Here is a 20102-nt window from a genome sequence, read left to right as displayed (position 1 = left end):
CTGCAGCGCCGAACCTCCTCATCAGCATCATCATCATCATCCTCTTGTCTTTTTAAACTCGGGGACATGACTTCAGACTGCGATTAAAAAAAACGAACAAAGCCTTCAAGCAGAAAGGAGCGAGGAGACGACAGGACGAAGGACGGGCGGTTAGAGATCAGCGTTTATTAGAGCTGAGAGCAGAAACAATAATATTAAAAACATTGACAGGACGACATCTGAGACAAAAACACACCTGAGCATTTACCTGAGCGGCAGCCTCTCGCTGCAGATACAGACGCAGGACAACACAGGTGGACACGTTCTGCTCATTTCCTCCACAGCAGCTTTGCATCACTTACAGTTCAAAATAATCCCTCAGTGACTGCATGCAGCAGCCTTTAAATGTAAATCCACGGCTGAGAGCAAAGAGACTGGAAACACGCCCACCGATCCCAGAGCGGCTGGTTTAAATTCAGGATCAGGAGCAAATGTTCCCGGGCCTGAACGAAAGCTTCTTCTCAGGGGTTCAAAGGTTAAGGCAGTCTGAGGGTGGTGGCCCCTCCCCCTTTAGAGACAACTTTCTTCTGATTGGTTGCCAGCAGGTGGGTGGGGCTTCAGTGTCGCGCTGCGGCCCCACTCTGGATGTAAAAGCGGGGACATGAATCTGAGGTGACCGAAAACATCAGTTTAAAACCGTTTCAGATCTTTTATTAACAAATGTCAATTTAAGACTTTCTCAGGACCCAAAAGCAGCTGAGACAGGGCGGGAAAAACGTTAACATCTAAAACAGGAGTGTTAGGAGCGTGCGAGTTATTAATCTGTCCGCAACGATAAAAACAAAACCGTTCTACTCGTTCCAGGTAAAAAGAAGTTAGCTTGGTTTCAGCCCGTGAGCACAGCGCACGCCACGGGCTGACGTGTGCACGCGTGACCGATGAGCTGTTCGGCCTCGCTTCGTTTTGGCGTGTCGGCTGTAAAATGGTTCAACGTTTCCCTTTGTTCACACAGGTTTTACACAGAAAAGCTTAAAGCTGGTAGAACGTCCATGTTCTCCTCCCTCGTTAATATTCTTCAGGGTTATCATAGATCACAACAACGTAAGGTCACTTCCCTTTGGTCCAACCAACAAATAGCTTAAAGACTTTTGTCAAACAGCCGTCTGTCCAATCAAAGCTGGATGTGTGACGCGTCTCCATGACAACGTGACCTGGTCGCGGGTTTGCCTCACATGTCACTCCAGAGGACGGCTCGCTTGCTCTTGTCCACGCTGACGAAGTATTCGCCGGACAGAGACCAGGACACGGCGCTGATGGACGAGCTGAAAGAGAGCAGGCTGTTAAAGGGACAGTGGACACTTTCTCTGTGGTTAAACACACGCGGGCTCTCTCAAGGCGCCATCGCAGGCCCTTAAACTTCATGGAGATTTACACACACAGCAACACACAAGTCACTCTGGAGGAGTCTGTAGCCCTGCAGCCTCACACTAGCCTGTCATCAGGAACACTGTAGTCTGTGGATTACGGCAAACACTAAGAGTGAAGCTGAACTAGCAGCATTTGGAGTCCCACAGGGAGCTGAGCTGGAGCCTCTGATCTTTAGGACCCTGCACTGGCAGTGACTGTGCTGATCAGCTGACTCAAGTCTTCGGTGTTACCTGTGTTTGTCGGGTAGCCGGGTCTCCAACTTGCCCGTCGAGACATTCCAGATGTAAACTGCGCCGTCTGCAGAGCCGGCCGCCAAATAGCAGCAGTCTGGACTGAAGAGAGAGAACATCTGGGTGAAACAGCTGTTCTGACGTGAAACTTCCTGCTGCTGTGAGCAATTTGCTCCACGATTCTCTACATCTGCAGAGCCGAGAACTCCCAGCTGGGACATCGAAGAGGGATTTACACTTGTCTCACCATTACGCTGCAACCACAAACCCTCTGAACCCTACGCTGTGACCTGATGTGCCCCACAAATGCAACATGCTGCACTGATGCTGCTCGCAACAACCCAATGTTCAACACAATAGTTTTCCCATATGTAAACTGGTTCTTAGACTGGAGGACAGCTGGAAGAGAGTTCAGAGAGACGCCAGCGCCAACTAGTGTTTTGGCAGAGCAGCACAGGTAAATTGCAAATATATCATTGGTCCATTGGCCGTCCGACTGCGGTCTGGGGTGTGGGGCCTCCCTGCTGCTGCGGAGTCGGGGCGGTCTGCCTCTCCCCACCGCAGGGAAAAGGGTAACACCACCTGGGTCTGGGTGCAGTTCCCCCTCCAGGGGCAAGGGTACCTAGACCCGGTTTGTAGAGTACGCTTGGGGAGTGTGATTGTGTGTACAGCGTCTCTTTATGTCTGTCTCCACGTTGGTTGAGTGTGGAGTGAGTGCATATGAGAGCATGAGGGTGGGAATGGATGTTTGTATCTGTGTGTGCCTGTATGTCTGTGTCTATATGTCAGGTTGGGTGTCAGACGCCACCTCTCTGGGGACATCTCAGGCCCTCCAAGGTTTGGAGGCCTATCTCCACCCACCACCACTTCCCCTGCCGGTGGCGGACTCCCTCAGGTGTCGGTGCGTTGGTGGTTCTTTGTGTCCGGGGATGGGCGTCCGGGTACACACCGGCTCACTCCTTGGCGGCCGCTTATCGGGGCCTGGAGCCTGGGGCTCGCTCGGGCCACTTCGGAGGTGGGGTGCCCCCGGCCTCTCGGCCTGGGGCTCGGTCACTCAGGCGCAGCTGGCTGCCGGCGGAGCTCACGGGCGCGTCACTGCAACTCCCCCTGGCTTCTGCTCCGCGGCTGCTGAGTGAGCCCTCATCTGGGACTCTCCTCAGCTCTTTCTGGGACAGTGGCGCGGCTGCCCCTCTGTTGGTCTTCCTTGGTCTCTTGTGTTCTGTTGATCTTATGTGCTGCACAATGATGTTTAATATTTAGTATTTACTGTCATATTCCCATTTATCATTGTGATGTTGTTTATTATGTTGCTCTTTTTCTTTGCTTGTTTTCTCTTTTCTTTCTCAACAGGTGATCCAGGTGATTGATGGATGGATTTTTTGTCTGCTTATTTTGTCGTTTTTTGCCCTTTATCCCCGCCCCTCTTCCCCGCTGTTTTTCTTTCCCCAGTCAAGTCTGTCCCGTGTGGAGCAAGTGAAAATAAAATAAAATAAACAATAAAAGGTGAATCAAATGGACCATTACAGCAAGGCTGGGATGGTCAGTTTGGTAAGACTTTAACTGATCAAGCACACACATCCATACATATGCAATAATACTAAGTGCAATAATCCTTTCTGGCATCGTTGTATTTTTACTCAGTTGTATATAGTATTTGTATTTGTATTCTATTTTTATCTTATTGTATATTTATTTTATTTTATTCTACTGTATATAGTATTTTATTTTATTCTATTCTGTACAGTTGTGTACTGTATTTATTCTTATTGTATTCTAATTTTTGCCTCATAACTTTTGCACTGTCCACTTCCTGCTGTGACAAAAGAAATTTCCCACGTGTGGGACTAATAAAGGTTATCTTATCTTATCTTAAAGTAAATCTGTTGGGCATCTTTCTTCACCTTTAGACAATAATTCTGATGCAAAAGAGCCAAACGGGACAGGCGGGAAAAAACAAACAAAACATGACAACTTTAACAAACTGCTCAGGTCAGGAGAGAGCGTCGAGGGCTGCTCCGAGTCGGCGAGATTCGACGCGTCGGTGAAAGTTGTGACGCTGATACTCAGCACGTGTGTTTTATACTGCTTCACCTTCTGTTGTCATTCCTGCTTTGAAGCAGATGTGCATGTGGCCTCGTGCAGATTAAAATGCTGTCAGCGGTTTGCTGCCATGTGGACAGCTGAGTCTGAAGACTTTAGAGACACTGTCAGTCTGGCTCCCGAGAAGCTGAACAAGAGACCCGATGAGAACAGACAAATGTAGGAATCAGAGGTACGAAGCCAACAGCAGGCGAGGCTCAGCGTAGTGTAGGCAGAGCAGCTGTGCATGTTGGACTCACATGTGCAGTGGTTCTGTCAGGGAGCCGAACAGGCGCAAAGCATCCCTGCCCTGCTGTCGTCATGGAAACAGCAGAAAATCAACCAATCTCCCGATCTCATCTCTCCCCGTCTCCAGCTCGCCCTATTTTTATCTCTCTGGCCCAGAAACAGTCCTCTCCATCCGACGATTAAACTTGTGATAATCGATCAGAGCACCGAGCCAAACTCTGCTGGCAGCCCCGCCTCCCCGCTTCCACCCGGACACCGAGGACAGGCACGTGCCGGGCTGACCTGCAGCCGCTACGACGACGTGATGTTAAAGATTTACAGTAAAGAGAGAAACCCAACAACGTGACTCAAACATAAAGACACAAGGAAGGACTGACTCTGCACTCAACAGCAGCCTGCAGTTCCTCTGATGTCCAGCAGAGGCGGCAGTGAGTCAGACAGCAGAAATGTTGCAGCCTTTTCCTTTAATAACCCGCCTGTTTATGTAGTATTAAGAACGAAAGTTTGCATTATTAGGGGCGTGGCCTCTGACTGACAGGTGGAGGGTGACACACCTAACTGCAGCCCCTGAACTGGACCCTGGAACCGCTTCATCTGTAACTGACAAAAGCGAGACGTCCCGCAGTCACATGTTCATTTTTCATCGATGGTCACACGTCCTCTCTGTCACTCAGCAGTATCCTTCACTCTCATTGGTAGTTGCTTTGGTCATCAACTGAAAGTGAGCCTTTTCCTAACTCGGGGCGCGCCCAGTAAGCACGGCTAACAGTTTTCTGCTTCACTGACCCTTGTTGTGCTTGGTTCTGATGTCACTGATCATGTGACTCACCTGATGACGGCTTTGGTGCTGTCGCTGCCACATTTGAACCCGTCGGCTCTGAGACACAAACAGACAAACGTCAGACAAATGGACAGGAAGTTCGTTTCGGCAGAGCATCACCTCGTCCTGACGTACCTGAAGGTCACGCGCTCGTTGCTCCACCTCCTCAGGTCGAACAGTTGGAGACAGTCGTCACGGCAACAGCTGAGCAGCTGGCAGTGGTCAGAACTGAGGTCCAACGAGGTGACTTTTCCCTGAGCAGGAAACACCTGAACGCAGCTCGCCACCCTGAACGTAAAGAAAAGCATTTGATTTATGAACGGCTTTAAACACGCCTTCATCTCTGACCAGCTGATGGCGCCAAAGCTCACGAGAGCAGGTGCAAGCATCAGGGGCTCGTCCCCGAATAATAACTTTTACGCTAAACCGATGATCAGAAACAGAAAACTGGAGAAGATACAAAGGTAAACACGACATCATCCGGTTTCTGATCAACCACGCGCAGTGAGAGCCGATGCTGGCGTGTAAATGGTGGGCAGAGCTGTCAATCACCTGCTGCTTCAGACAGACTTCAGGACACTGAGGGGAGTCTGTGAGCTAAGCTGTTGCTAAGTAACAGACGGAGACGGGATGTCACCCTGGAAACGGCTGGGAGGAGTAAACGAGAGGTGTCCGAATGAAAGGAATCAGATTCTAATGATTCTACTGAAGCGGAGGCGTGGCTCAGCATCAGGTGGTGCACAGGTGTGCTGCGGCGCGGCAGACCAACCTGGAGTCCCACGCTCTGATCTGCCCGTCGTAGTGTCCGCTGATGATGCAGTTCTCAGAGCACACCAGGTCGCTGCAGTACTTCGCCACATTACGCGACTGCAGACCTGCAGGGACACGGTCTGCCTTAAATACACTCCACCTGCAGGGACGCCATGAGCCAATCAGCAGCAGGCACGCACGGTTACTCACAGGCAGCTCGCCGCAGGTCCCACAGTCTGATGGTACCATCGGCACTTCCTGTCACCACCTGATGGGTGATGCTGCTGAACCTCGCCGCCGTCACCTTCCTGCTGTGACCTGTAAGAGTCACCTACCACACACGCGCACACACACACGCACACACACACGCACACGCGCACACACGCACACGCACACACACACGCACGCACGCACACACACACGCACGCACGCACACACACACGCACGCACACACACACGCGCACACACACACACACACACGCACGCACGCACGCACGCACACACGCGCACACACACACACACACACACACACGCGCACACACACACACACACACACACACGCACGCACACACAGTTACATTCCAGATCTGCAGAAACACAATTTCAAAATAAAAGCTCATCATTGTAAATTAAAAAAATTTTGTGTTCGTCTTCAGAATTTGTTGATGATGTTTCCCGTCATTAATCAGACACACCGGGCGGTGAGTCACCTTTACCTTTGGAACGGAGTCGCCCAGCTGCCACAGCATGGCCGCCTTGCTGTAGGACGCGGCGAGGATCCTGAAGCCCTAAAAACACAAATGCCCACACGAGTGAGAAACACCTCAGTGCTCCATTTACAGGTGAGCTCAGGTGACTTCCTCACCATGGGGTCAAACTCGATGCAGGTGATGCCCTCCGTGCTGCCGTCCAGGGTCCCTCTGTGAGTCAGCAAGCCTGATGACATCAGCAGTGAGGTCACAACCCGTCCTTTAAATCAGCGATAATACAGAAAAACAACGAGCGGGCCTCAGGTGGGTTTACCTGCCCTGACCTCCCACAGTTTGATCACTTTGTCTGTCCCCCCCGTGGCCAGCAGGTCTGAGCTGGAGCTGAACCGCACGGCGTTGATGTCTTGCTCATGGGCATCCTGAAAAAAACAAAGGAAAGATTACAGCGTCGTGTAAACGTCGTACTCCGTGTGAACCAGGCTGAGGTCAGCAGAGAGGCATGCTGGGTAGTGAGAACAGAGGAGTTCTTTGTGTGAGTGCGCGCTACCAGGACTTGCAGAGCTCTGGCCGGGACTCGGGCTGACACACAGATTCTTACAGGAGAGACGAGATCTTCCTCCTGACTGCAGACCGAGTGGCCCCGCCTCTTCCTGCTTATGTCACACACAGAGTCATTCATTCATTCGCTGAGCCGCTAAATGAATGAACCAAACAAAACATAATGGCGGTCACAACTCACTCAAACAGCTCTTTGATGGAGGTCAGGATCCTCGGAGACGTCACCGACGCCGACCTGAGAGAAGAAACAGTTCATCATCTCGTTTAAAGGAGCCGCAGTTACGTTAGTAACCACCCTGCTGAGCACATGTGCACAACATTAACAATAATAGAAATAATTACAATGATCTCAATAAAAAGTCAGAATAGTTTTTATTTCAACTCTAAGAGAGAAAATAAAATAAAACAGAAAATTAATGACCTGCTGCTCAAATTTGATTTCATGATCTTATTGTGAGAAAAGCTCCTGAGATCTGAAGAGGCAGACGAGGTCGTTAGACCCGCTAACTCACCCACCTCATCCTTATCTCTCCACTTCAACACGATTGCTTTGTCGTCTGTTGTTTGTACGTTGCTATGACAACTCAATTTCCCTCCAGGATTAATGACTTTTGTGTGTAAATGCTCCTGAGGTCGTCAGTGAACTCGTGAAAACTATATAATAAAATAAAACAAAGGCGTGATTGATGACCTCACGAGTCGCATGGGTTTTCGTTCCGTGGACGCGTCCCGTTTCTCGTTCTTTGGAGACGTCGATCTGGAGCTCGGAGCACTTGATGAGCTGAAACACAAACATGTTTTATTCTGACAGTGACAGGAAGTAACAAAGTAGTCTATTAATCAATCTTTAGAAGCTTGTAATGGCCAATAAACCAATAAAGTTTCAGCACAACAAAAATGACAGTAAGTGAATGTGATCAAAAATAAAGAAATTATTCAGAATATTATTGTCTCAAAATCTTTAATATTTCAAAACATTCTCGAAATCAAAATTAGACTTTTTTTTTTAATTTGTCAAGGTTTCAAATGTTTATCAATACTTTAAAAAGTATTTTTAAAATTCTGTTTCAGTGTAAATGTTTATCAAACCCGTGTCGTGCGTTTCATTTATTCTTACTTAGAGAAACCTGAAGAGGGCGATGTAGAGCTCGGGGGATGGACAGCTGACCTGTCCAAGTTGACCTTCGACCTGGCTGCGGCCTGGGTTGCCTCTCGGGCTCTGAAACAAACAAAGAGATGCCTGTTTGGATCCACACTGACCCTCCTGCAGGTACACGATGAACAGGTGTGCGCGGTGCATTCAGGTACAGGATGAACAGGTGTGCGCGGTGCATTCAGGTACAGGATGAACAGGTGTGCGCGGTGCATTCAGGTACAGGATGAACAGGTGTGCGCGGTGCATTCAGGTACAGGATGAACAGGTGTGCGCGGTGCATTCAGGTACACGATGAACAGGTGTGCGCGGTGCATTCAGGTACACGATGAACAGGTGTGAGTGGTGCATTCAGGTACACTGATGAACAGGTGTGCGCGGTGCATTCAGGTACACGATGAACAGGTGTGCGCGGTGCATTCAGGTACACGATGAACAGGTGTGCGCGGTGCATTCAGGTACACGATGAACAGGTGTGCGCGGTGCATTCAGGTACAGGATGAACAGGTGTGCGCGGTGCATTCAGGTACAGGATGAACAGGTGTGCGCGGTGCATTCAGGTACAGGATGAACAGGTGTGCGCGGTGCATTCAGGTACACGATGAACAGGTGTGCGCGGTGCATTCAGGTACAGGATGAACAGGTGTGCGCGGTGCATTCAGGTACAGGATGAACAGGTGTGCGCGGTGCATTCAGGTACACGATGAACAGGTGTGCGCGGTGCATTCAGGTACCTGGAGCGGCGTTCGTTGTGGCTGTTCATCCGAGCTGCGGCCTGGTTTTTCCGCTTCATCACCTTGGCCAGCAGTTCTTCCCCTCTGACCGTCTCCTGCCTTAGTTTCGCCTCCGCTGCTCTCTGCTGCTCCAGGAGAGTGTCGTACTCCACCTTCAGCACCGTGTTCTGCCCTTGAACCTGCTCCACCTGTGCCTGCAGCTCCTGATGAGCATCAGACACTCGCGACAGGCAACGCTGCTCCTGCAGCAGCCTGAAGGTGGAGGAAAGAGTAGGTCACACCAGTATGAGGTGTCATGGAGCTGCGCACACAAACACTGGAGGCAAACACCTGAGACTCAATATGTCAAAGTAGAATATGGATGTTTTTCTAAAGTTTACAAGATTTGAAGAACACATTTCAAATAAAAACATAAAATAATAAAGAGGTTTGCTGTGTTTTGACAAAAAGGATAAAATATATTTAAATGTTTGAATATTAGAGTAAAGAATCTGATTTTTTCTTTTATTAAAAATAATTTCAGATGGTTCAGATATTTGAATTATTGCCAGATGGCGCAGCGCCCCCCGGTGGACGAGCAGCAGAGTCTGATCTAAAGTGCAGTTTGAGCTCAGCTGTGAGTCGATATTTCTACTCAGCAAATGAACAAGGAAAACTAGAACGAGGCTCCTCCTCCTCCTGCTCTCTGACCTCAGCCTGAACTCACCTGCAGCAGGTTTTTACACCTGACTGGTGAGCTGACAGTCTCAGGTGTGTTACTCACCTGGCATGCTGCTCCTCCAGAACGCCGTCTTTGATTTTTATCTGCTGCGTCAGCTCCACCACCTGATAGGCTAACTGGAAGCACAGAGAGGGAGGGAGGGGTCAGAGGTTACTCGTGGTCGTGACTTTTACCTGGGTGAGGTTAGCGTCACGCTGTCACATGTCTGATTCTGATCTGACCTCACACAGAGCTTCATGAATCGTATCATTTTGAAAAAGCCTCCTGCGCACACAAAGGTCATGACACTAACATCCCTCTGCTCACTTACAGAATGTACTTGTTTGTAACTCTGCATAGCTCAGCCTCTGCTGTGTGCTTATGAAGCCAGAGCAGGACCAGCAGCAGCTCTGACCAACGTTCCTTCTAATGTTTCACGTGTCTGAGCGAACACACAAACTCCCTGAGCAACAGCAGACGTGAGCACTGTGGTCACGCCAGCACGAATCCATCCAAGTTACATGTTTATTAAAATAATCACATTACAGCGTTTACATGTATGTTAGACGACTTTTAATTAACTGCTTTAGCCCACTTACAATGACAATTTAAACAAATCCTGTTCCTGACCTGTAGCACGTCAACACTACTGGAAGTAAAAATAACTTGAACTCCAATTTTGAAAACAACTTTTTTCTATAAAGCTCTGACTTGTATGATGAGTCTGTGGTCTGGGAGAGAGTCTGTAACTCTGTCTGCAAATACAGTAAATAATGACCAATGTTGGCCAATTAATTATATAGTTACTTGTTGCGACTTTCATCCGTAGATAAAGCCGCGGCCGGCTGAGCTGGTTGTGTCCCTGTGTCGCGCCTCCAATAATCCATAATGAGTCGTACTTGTACTTTGCGCATTTATTTTAAGAACAAAACAAACATTTGCGCTTTCAATCAATTTACAAATAGCACATGGATTAACTGGTGTGCCAAAAATGACGGTCAACAGAAAAGTTTGCCCACAAACCACTCACCCAACACCTGCTGCGAACACCGACATCAGGTAAATAGACTGTGACCACACCCACATACCATCACCTGAGACGCAGGTAAAGCTATACACCTGTGCCACCAAAACAAAAAGGAAAAACATAAACATTGACTTTGGCTCTTACAATACTTCTTCAAAAAAGTAACTGAGTCATGCAAACAAAGTTTTTTGCAGCTGTTTACCTAAAAATGCAGCCAAGATGTTTTTAAACAAACATTTCAAACTATTCACAGAACAATCAGCTGTTCTGCATCAAATCTGATGCCACACAAATTATTTGTGTCACAAAAAATAATTTCTGTCCACTATGAGATGAAGGAGAACAGCAGCCTGATACCTGCAGGCCTGACAGCAGCAGATGTGTCACTGCTGTAACACCTGTAACACTCAGCAGGCGCCTCATTGTTCTGACACACAACAACACTACTGACTACACTACACACTGACTACACACTAACTACACGCTAACTACACGCTGACTACACACTAACTACACGCTAACTACACACTGACTACACACTAACTACACGCTAACTACACGCTGACTACACACTAACTACACGCTAACTACACGCTGACTACACACTAACTACACGCTAACTACACACTGACTACACACTGACTACACACTGACTACACACTAACTACACACTGACTACACGCTAACTACACGCTGACTACACACTAACTACACGCTAACTACACGCTGACTACACACTAACTACACGCTAACTACACGCTGACTACACACTAACTACACGCTAACTACACACTGACTACACACTGACTACACACTGACTACACACTAACTACACACTGACTACACGCTAACTACACACTAACTACACACTGACTACACACTAACTACACACTGACTACACACTAACTACACACTAACTACACACTGACTACACACTGACTACACACTAACTACACACTAACTACACACTGACTACACACTGACTACACACTAACTACACACTGACTACACGCTAACTACACGCTGACTACACACTAACTACACACTAACTACACACTGACTACACACTGACTACACGCTGACTACACACTGACTACACACTAACTACACACTGACTACACGCTAACTACACACTGACTACACACTGACTACACACTAACTACACACTGACTACACGCTAACTACACGCTGACTACACACTAACTACACACTAACTACACACTGACTACACACTGACTACACGCTAACTACACACTAACTACACACTGACTACACGCTGACTACACGCTAACTACACACTGACTACACACTGACTACACACTAACTACACGCTGACTACACACTAACTACACACTAACTACACACTAACTACACACTGACTACACACTAACTACACACTGACTACACACTGACTACACACTAACTACACACTGACTACACGCTAACTACACGCTGACTACACACTAACTACACACTAACTACACACTGACTACACACTGACTACACGCTAACTACACACTAACTACACACTGACTACACGCTGACTACACGCTAACTACACACTGACTACACACTGACTACACACTAACTACACGCTGACTACACACTAACTACACACTGACTACACACTGACTACACACTGACTACACGCTAACTACACACTGACTACACGCTAACTACACACTGACTACACGCTAACTACACACTGACTACACGCTAACTACACACTGACTACACGCTGACTACACACTGACTACACACTAACTACACACTGACTACACGCTGAATACACACTGACTACACGCTAACTACACACTAACTACACACTGACTACACACTAACTACACACTGACTACACACTAACTACACACTGACTACACACTGACTACACACTAACTACACACTGACTACACACTAACTACACACTAACTACACACTGACTACACACTAACTACACACTAACTACACACTAACTACACAAGATTTGTGCTAAACGTCTCAAATCTCTCACATCTCAAACACGCCGTCACTCCTAAAACTTCCCCCGTCCTAAACAACTAAAGGCCATGTTGCCATATCATTTTTTGATTGGTCCACATGGTACATTTTTCCACCAATAGGAAAGGCTGGGGGTGTTTTTGTTTTTGCTCACAGGCTTTCGAGCGTTTTCCTTATAAAACGCAGTTTTTACCGTTTCTTCCTGCAGTAAATAGAAACAACGACAGTATTCAGGAAGAAAACCAAACATTGCAGATATTTTATCATAACTCTGGTTTTACGTGGCCGATCAACACAATTTAAAAACTGGTATAAAGTCCACACTTTGTCCGTCAGTTGTTCCGTCTGTCCTGCTCACATCTCCAGTGGTTGTACACGTTCTCATTAACGTGGCTTCACTCCACATCAGCCGCTTTGCTAAAACACCGGCACATAAGGACGCTGTCACAGCCTGTCAGCCACGTCGATTAGCTGCGTATATACGAATGTGAATCGCATCATTGGCTGGACTGTGGGATAAGGTGGCATCGTTCTGATCCCATACGGGAGCAGCCAGTCACTGACTCACACTGCAAACAGGATTGTTAAAGTTTTAATGTTAATTTCAATTCAGGTTAGATTTTTTTTCTGTGTGCAGAGACCTGCAGCACTGCGCGGACGCGCACAGCTTAGAGGGAACATTGGTAAATGGCCTGTATTTATATAGCGCTTTACTCGTCCCTAAGGACCCCAAAGCGCTTTACATATCCAGTCATTCACACACTGGTGATGGCAGCTACGTTGTAGCCACAGCCACCCTGGGGCGCACTGACAGAGGCGAGGCTGCCGGACACTGGCGCCACCAGTAGGGTGAAGTGTCTCGCCCAAGGACACAACGACCGAGACTGTCCAAGCCGGGGCTCGAACCGGCAACCTTCCGATTACAAAGCGAACTCCCAACCTGACTCTGACAGGCGACGTTTCCGGTTCGCCCCTCGTGAACAGTTTTATTTTATTAATCACACAGAAATATAATGTACAACAATTATGCATATTTCCAACATGAAATAGTATCAGAACAGGCTGAATTCCAACATATATAAGATAGATAATGAACAGGAAGTACAAACAACAACAAATAAATAAATAAAATAAAAACAAACCCCAAACAGAATCAAAGCAAAAAGAAGGATAATTAAAAGACATACCTGATACCTCAGGGGTTTTCAGATCTAGTTCAATAATCATATGATTCAGATCCAGAGCTTGTGTTTTTGAGAGGACGAGTTCTTTGTTTTCAGAAAACAACATTTGTGAATGAAGAATTTGCCCATAATAATTATTACATTTAGAACATGTTCAAGCTTCTTTTCTTAGAGAACCAAAGATAAAATCATTTTTAGAAAATTCAAGTAAGTTTGGAATCTGTGGGAAGAGCCAGTAGTGCACATCGTTCCACAGGCTTTACAGAATATACAGCCATAAAATAATGTTCTGTTGATTCAATATCCCCTCACAGAAAGAGCAAGAATTATTATCAATAGCAAAGCGACGTCTGAGAGATTCTTTGGAAGAGTAAATACCAGAGAGGATTTTGTAGCGGACCTCCTGAGCTTTGGGAAGAATCGGAAGTTTTAGGTCATTTTTTCTGATCTTTCTTTTCAGCACCGGAGAACAGATGTGGATAAAAACATTAGTAAATAATTCCCAGATTTTTTTAGACTGTTAGCTGTAATGTTATGCTGTAAAGCGCTATATAAATACAGGCCATTTACCAAGAGTTCAGGGAGGTCACAGTCAGGGTTTTGACAAAGATTATATGCTGTCCATAGAATGTTTTGAGGGATAGTAATTAGTAATTATTTGAAATTCTTTGTTATTTATTTGCAGATTATAATTGGTGGTGAAAGCTTCTAATAGAATTTTACCTCTATCATCACTGCCCAGATGCCCTTACCGTAGCATTTTAGTTTCCAGCGTTTATGTAGCGACAGTTGCACAGCGGAGTGTTGTGTGGGCTGTAGTTATGTTTGTATATTCATTTCCAGTGTAATACAACGTGCTGGTGAGAGGAAGACAGCTGTATGGGGAGTCTATGTCAAAATCACATCCAAGTAAAGATTAATTCCACATAGATCTGAGAATATTTTGCTTGGAATGTGAAACCAACGGCTAGTCTGACTTCTTAAAAATGACCTAAGCCCATTTATTTTCAGGGAGCCATTTAAGCTGTCATATTCAATAGCTTGCAAACCTCCATCTTCGACGCGTTTGACTAAATTACCTTGCCTGATATAGTGGGTTTTACGTTTCCATATATAATATCAAAGTGTAGCTGGTTAATAGATTTGCTGATTTAGGCACTCCTACCGCACATGCAGGATGTACTGGCCTGGAGATACTTTCCATTTTGGTGAGAAGAATTCTACCCAGAATCGATAAGTCTCTCTGAGCCCAGTTATTTAAACGAGTTGGATTTTCTCCCAAATATTAAGGTTATCTAAATCAGTCTTATTCTTGGTTATATACACACCCAAATATTTGACAGTGGATTTAACAGGAATATTAAGTGTTAGAAATAGTACAATCATTTAAGGGTCAGATCTCACATTTGTTTAAACTCAGATTTAATCCTGAAGCTTTTGAGAAAGTTTCAATAATCTGCAGAATTTTGGGGATTTCATTCAGGTTATTTCGTTGTATCATCGGCTAACTGGCTGATAGAGAGCTCTGTACCCAGGATAGATGTCCTACCAAACTCAGCATTTTTAATCAGTATGGAAAGCATTTCTGTTGCTGCCATAAACAGCAATGTGAGATTGGACATCCTTGTTTTATTCCTTTGCAGATCCTAAATCTTTGTGAGGTGCCACATGGAAGACACACTGAACTGTTAGTATCTCTGTACAGTAATTTGATTACATTAATGAAGTTACCTCCAAAACTGAACAAATCAAGGGCTTGGAACATAAATTCATGCTCTATCATGTCGAAGGCTTTGTAAAAATCTAAAAATAGAACAAAACCTTGGTTTTCAATTAGGTAGTTGTAGTCACTCAAGTCCAAAACAAGGTGGATATTATTATGGATTGAGCGGCCTTTTATGAATCCAGACTGAGTGTTTGGCCCATTTTGGGCCCATTTTGGGCCAAACTGCAGCTCTTGCCTCCCGTCCTGTCTCCGGTCTCGTTTGCAGAAATCTTGCTTGCAGTAGACGCCTGCTCCTTGCACACCTGGGAATCCTTAGTTTCCAGAAAGCTTCTCGGTAGCGCCTCATGGTGAACTGAACTATTATTTGTCGATGTCTACCCGCTTCTTTTTTCCCTAGACGATGGACGGCGTCCACAGTGTTGCCCAGTGCGGAAGCCCAACGTGGCGCGACCTTAGCCAAGATGTCGATAACTTCTTCGCGGGTATCTTCGTCATTTTTTTCTTTCCAGCCTGGATTTTCAAGTTCCAAACCAGACAGTTTAGCCTTACCGACTTTTATATCGGCTGCGTTCATTGCAGCCAGCTTGGCGATGTTAGCCACCGTTATCATGTTGTTACTTAGCTGCACGCCGAAGTCATCGATCTTGTTTGTTAGCTTGTTAATGGCTTCTATTATGGAGTTGTTGCTTTCCACACTTTGGGACACAGTACCCTTGCTAGGTGGTGTGGGTGCTTTGGTGGGCGTAGGTGGAGTTTCTCTTTTCACTGACGGTGTTGAAGTCTCCACTGCATATTCGTGGTCAGCGGGTGCAGAGCTCTTGGAAGCTACCGCTGGCTTAGCTGAAGCTTCTGCTTTTTCCCGCGTCATCTTCTTCTTTAAATGGCAGATTGGGTCCGTTCAAAAGGTTTTAAGAGGTGAATCTAGTCCTTAAAACCCACAGGCAAACACAGCAAGCTACTTGGTATTCAAAAGTAGAGTCTAAACAGGTCCACCGGGATGAGTGCACGACGGCTTAAAAGAAGTTGCCTGCCCCGACAGCCATGCTGCCGGACCGCAGCCAGACCCTCCCCTCGTGAACGTGTCTCTTCCTGGTCTCAGAGCGTTTGTTGTGGATCGTCAGCCTGCAGGCCGAAGCTTGTGGAGCAGCTCAGGGTGAAGTGGTCTGCCCGCCCTCGGGCTGCCTGTTCCTCTCACTTTTATCACACCGATCACATCTGCTCGTCGGCTTTATCACAAGAGGAAGAAGTGGCTGCTGTTGCTCGGTTACAGTCTGCTGTGTTTTATCACACGGCCTCAAAGAAAAACAGGAGCCAAGCCGCCAGGAACGAGCTGAAAGAGCTCTGAGCGTGACCACGGAAACAGGTGAACAGCTGTTCATCACAACAACAACACCTGCTGCTGCTCATGAGCAGGACATAAATCTGCATCGAACTGACGAGAACTGAAACCCCCGATCGGTGGATCTGTTAATAAAGGTTCCTGCTGTGAAACCTGCACAGTGACATCCAATCAAAATCCTTGATTTTATTCAGCGAAACTGTGGCCCCGCCTTCTCAGACGGCCTGTTAGTACAGTAACCTCACAGCAGCACAAACATGGTCCAGAGCTCCAGCTACAGACACCTGCGTCACCATCCACTTGCCAATCAAATAGGCCACGCCCCTTTATTCCATAACAGGCGAGTTACAGAAATAAATAACTCATCTGAGAACAGCGTCCAACCATCTGAAAGCTCCGTGACTCCAAAACGTATATTTTTGTGCTGTGACGCGTCTCCAATAATCCAAACTGAGCCCCACTTGTATTTTATTTATTTTAAAAGAAAACAACAAACTTTGTGCTTTCAATCAAAACAAATAGTGCATGTACCAACTGATGTGCTATAATGACGCTCAGACTCACCCAACGACGCTGTTGCGACACTGGCATCAGGTAAATAACATGCAAACACCTGAGGTGCAGGAAAATCTAAACACCTGTGCCACATGACAAATACACAAAACATAAACATTTCTTAGGCTCTTACAGTCCTCCTTGTACAGGTGCTATGAAGGAGGCAGTTGGCTACAGAGACCAACCAGTTGGAGTTGAGGCTGTGAACACGTCTATGGGGACTACCTCACTGCTGCCTCTGCTGGACGTCAGAGGAACTGCAGTTTCCAGGTTGGAAAAACGACGCGTTAATACCCAAAAACCTGCGTTCTACCTGAAGGCCACCAGATGACCTCTGACCTTTGCAAGCACTGCTGACTTTGCGGGCTGAGTCACCCTAACCCTGGCCGTAATTGATCATGTGATCACTCTGAAAAGGGGGGCAGGTTTGCTCTGACCTCTCCCGTGGTCTTCTTCAGCTGGATGCTCTGCTGCTGCAGGGACGAGAGCGGGGCGCCGCCCGCGGGGGGACACCTGCACACACAGAACAAACACAGCCTCAGCACACACACGCTCGTTTTCATATCTTAGTGAGGACACCTCACTCATCTCATCCCAGCCACTTACCCTAACATTCAAAATGAATGCCTAACCATGACCTGTGATCCTGACACTACAACCACAATGCGAGTCTCAAAAATGTCTTAAACCTTGTGGGACCAGTGACTACTGTAGTGTAGTAACATACCAATGTTCTGTGCTCACAAAGATGTCTGAACATGTACAAACACAGTGAGTTACCTGGCGGCGCTGCTCAGCAGTCCTTTGGTCAGACTGGTTTTCTCCAGCAGCTGAGTGTCTGCAGACAGAAAGGGGGGTCAGAGGAGGCGGGGCAGGAACCAGGTGCTCCAGGTTTGTACCTGATGAGCACCTGACTGACAGCTAGGACCAAAAAACCAGGACAACGTGTTTTCACTGAGATATTTTTACTCTACTATGACTTAATTTTATTATGTTTCCCAGCTTTCATTGACTGAAGCCAAACTCCATTCAAAATCTGTCATGTTTAACATTTTTTCATTCTGCGTGTGCGGCCTGATGATAAACCAGCAGCAGGCTGGTTATCTGTCACACATGACTCACTGCGCAGAGGAAGTGAGGCAACGTGTGGTTTAATAGTTCCGACAACTTCCTGTCCCTGAATGTCAGCAAAGTATGAAAGGAGGGTGGATGTCGGCGAGGTTCAAAACACTGAGCAGAGGGGTTAATGATCTACTCACCACAATAAAAATATAAAATGAACCAGACTCCATTCAAAAACAATCTGATTTTACAGGAGGGTGAACAGGATTATACTGGATGTCTGACTGGTGGGACAGGTTGGACGACTCTCATCAAACTTCTGCCCGTCACAAATTCCATTTTTGGTTTCAGAGCTGCTATAACTGAAAAATATAAATATATAAAACATCGTCACTGAGAGTCCAACTGAACCACAGTGTAGTTGTCGTGATCAACAAGCCTGAATCTCAGCCTGGTTTCAAGAAAGTGTTAAAAATGCTGATTATTGAACGTATGAAATGTTCTTTCGAGCTGTGGTGACGAATGCCGACTGCAGTCTGAGGTTTGGGGCTAAGCTCACCTTTCCCTCCCTGTTGTCTGTATTCACGTATCCCATCGCTGGCAGTGGGGACAAGCAGTCGCATGAAGCTGCTCTGGAGCAAGTATGGCTCGCAGTATATGTTACCATGGCGATGAGTAGAGTTAGCCCTGAAGTTACCTGGCTGAGATGGAATCCCGTCTCCCTACATAGAGTTTGGTGTAGAGCTGCCCTATTAAAAAGCCATCTTTTTTGTCCCTAAGTAAAGCAGCTCCTTCTGTGACATTTCCTGAGTACAGGGTTAAACAGGCTGATTAGTAACGAGAGCAAATGCGAGGACGTTAGTTCTGGTTTAAACATATTTACTTTTGCTGGCCTTTGATGAAAACCTCTTGGTTCCCCAATACAAAGCCCTGATTTCTCTGAACCAAACCTCACTCAAAAATGATCAGTGTCTTTCTTCGTGCAGTAATTTCTCAGCGTCAGCCTGTAAAACCTCACTGTAACTCTGAACACTAACTTAATGGGTTTTTAAATGTTCGGCCCGGTGACTGCTGCTCTCAGACCGCCTGTGATGGATTTAAAGGGGATAAAAGTTGTACTTGGTCGTCGTACAGAAGCGGATCAGGTCCTGGAACATGGCGTGCTGGCTCAGGTCTCGGTGCTTCAGCTCTCGGATGATGTGTCCCTTCCAGGACTCCTCGGATCTCCCGCCGGCTCCCGGTGCCGGAGGCCGGCTCCCCCGCGGGGACACTCCGCGGGCGTTGGCTGTCACAACGGCCATGATGCCGGCAGCCCGGAGAGCTTCATGCCGCGGGCAGAGGCTCACAGAGCGGCCTGAAGTTCCAGGCAGCCCCGCTCTGAAACCCCGGCTCCTCTCACCGCCGCCATGTTGCTCACTCCTGCTGTTGTTTACGCCTCTTCTTCTGTGGTTTGTTTTGTTGTCGTCGTTAACTTTTGGGGCTTTTCTCACACTGCTGGGGGCGGGGCGGAGACGCGTGCCCGTCTCTGTGGCTCTCGGCCAATCACCGCCCGCTCTGCTCTTAAGGAACTACAAACATGCCCTACCGGTGTGTTTGTAGTCCCGCTCGATATGACGTCAGCACCCTTTTCTAAGGCTTTTAAAGTTTTACGTCACTGCAGCCAGCTGCTGCTCTGTGACTCAGTCCCACCTGGTCTCAGGGCAGCCTGGGGCTGCACGTGCAGAACGGAAGTTCAGGTATTAGGAGGAGCCTGCTGCAGGGGCCCGGGCTCACATCAACCATGCTGAATCCAGAGAACTGATGAGCTCTGGCCTCAGCACC

The 20102-nt window shown here is 47.2% G+C and overlaps 1 protein-coding gene across 3 annotated transcripts; it reads right to left on the bottom strand.

Moving 5' to 3' along the window:
- Positions 1-145: 145 nt before the first annotated feature.
- Positions 146-19816, bottom strand: atg16l2 (ATG16 autophagy related 16-like 2 (S. cerevisiae)). 3 transcript variants are annotated; one of them, XM_085244534.1, is made up of 18 exons: positions 19414-19816; positions 18000-18057; positions 17657-17732; positions 9454-9527; positions 8691-8942; positions 7921-8022; positions 7495-7584; positions 6985-7038; positions 6793-6895; positions 6559-6664; positions 6401-6471; positions 6252-6323; positions 5746-5866; positions 5555-5660; positions 4921-5073; positions 4795-4842; positions 1638-1739; positions 146-1301 (listed from the first exon to the last, which is right to left on the bottom strand). In XM_085244534.1, exons 1-18 carry the CDS (start codon positions 19580-19582, stop codon positions 1208-1210), a joined length of 1851 nt encoding a protein of 616 aa, XP_085100660.1. In that variant the 5' UTR covers positions 19583-19816; the 3' UTR covers positions 146-1207. The 3 variants fall into 3 exon arrangements, with proteins under 3 accessions (XP_085100660.1, XP_085100659.1, XP_085100661.1); XM_085244533.1 differs by having other exon boundaries at positions 6793-6898; positions 19414-19815; XM_085244535.1 differs by lacking the exon at positions 19414-19816 and adding an exon at positions 18841-19017 and having other exon boundaries at positions 6793-6898.
- Between the last annotated feature and the right edge of the window lie 286 nt (positions 19817-20102).

This window comes from Mchenga conophoros, linkage group LG14 (genome assembly GCF_057382185.1).
Source record: "Mchenga conophoros isolate Kocher_MC1m ecotype Shallow Benthic linkage group LG14, M_conophoros_male_GT1.1, whole genome shotgun sequence".
NCBI classification, from domain to species: Eukaryota; Metazoa; Chordata; class Actinopteri; order Cichliformes; family Cichlidae; genus Mchenga; species Mchenga conophoros.
This window is presented reverse-complemented; position numbering and strand designations above follow the sequence as displayed.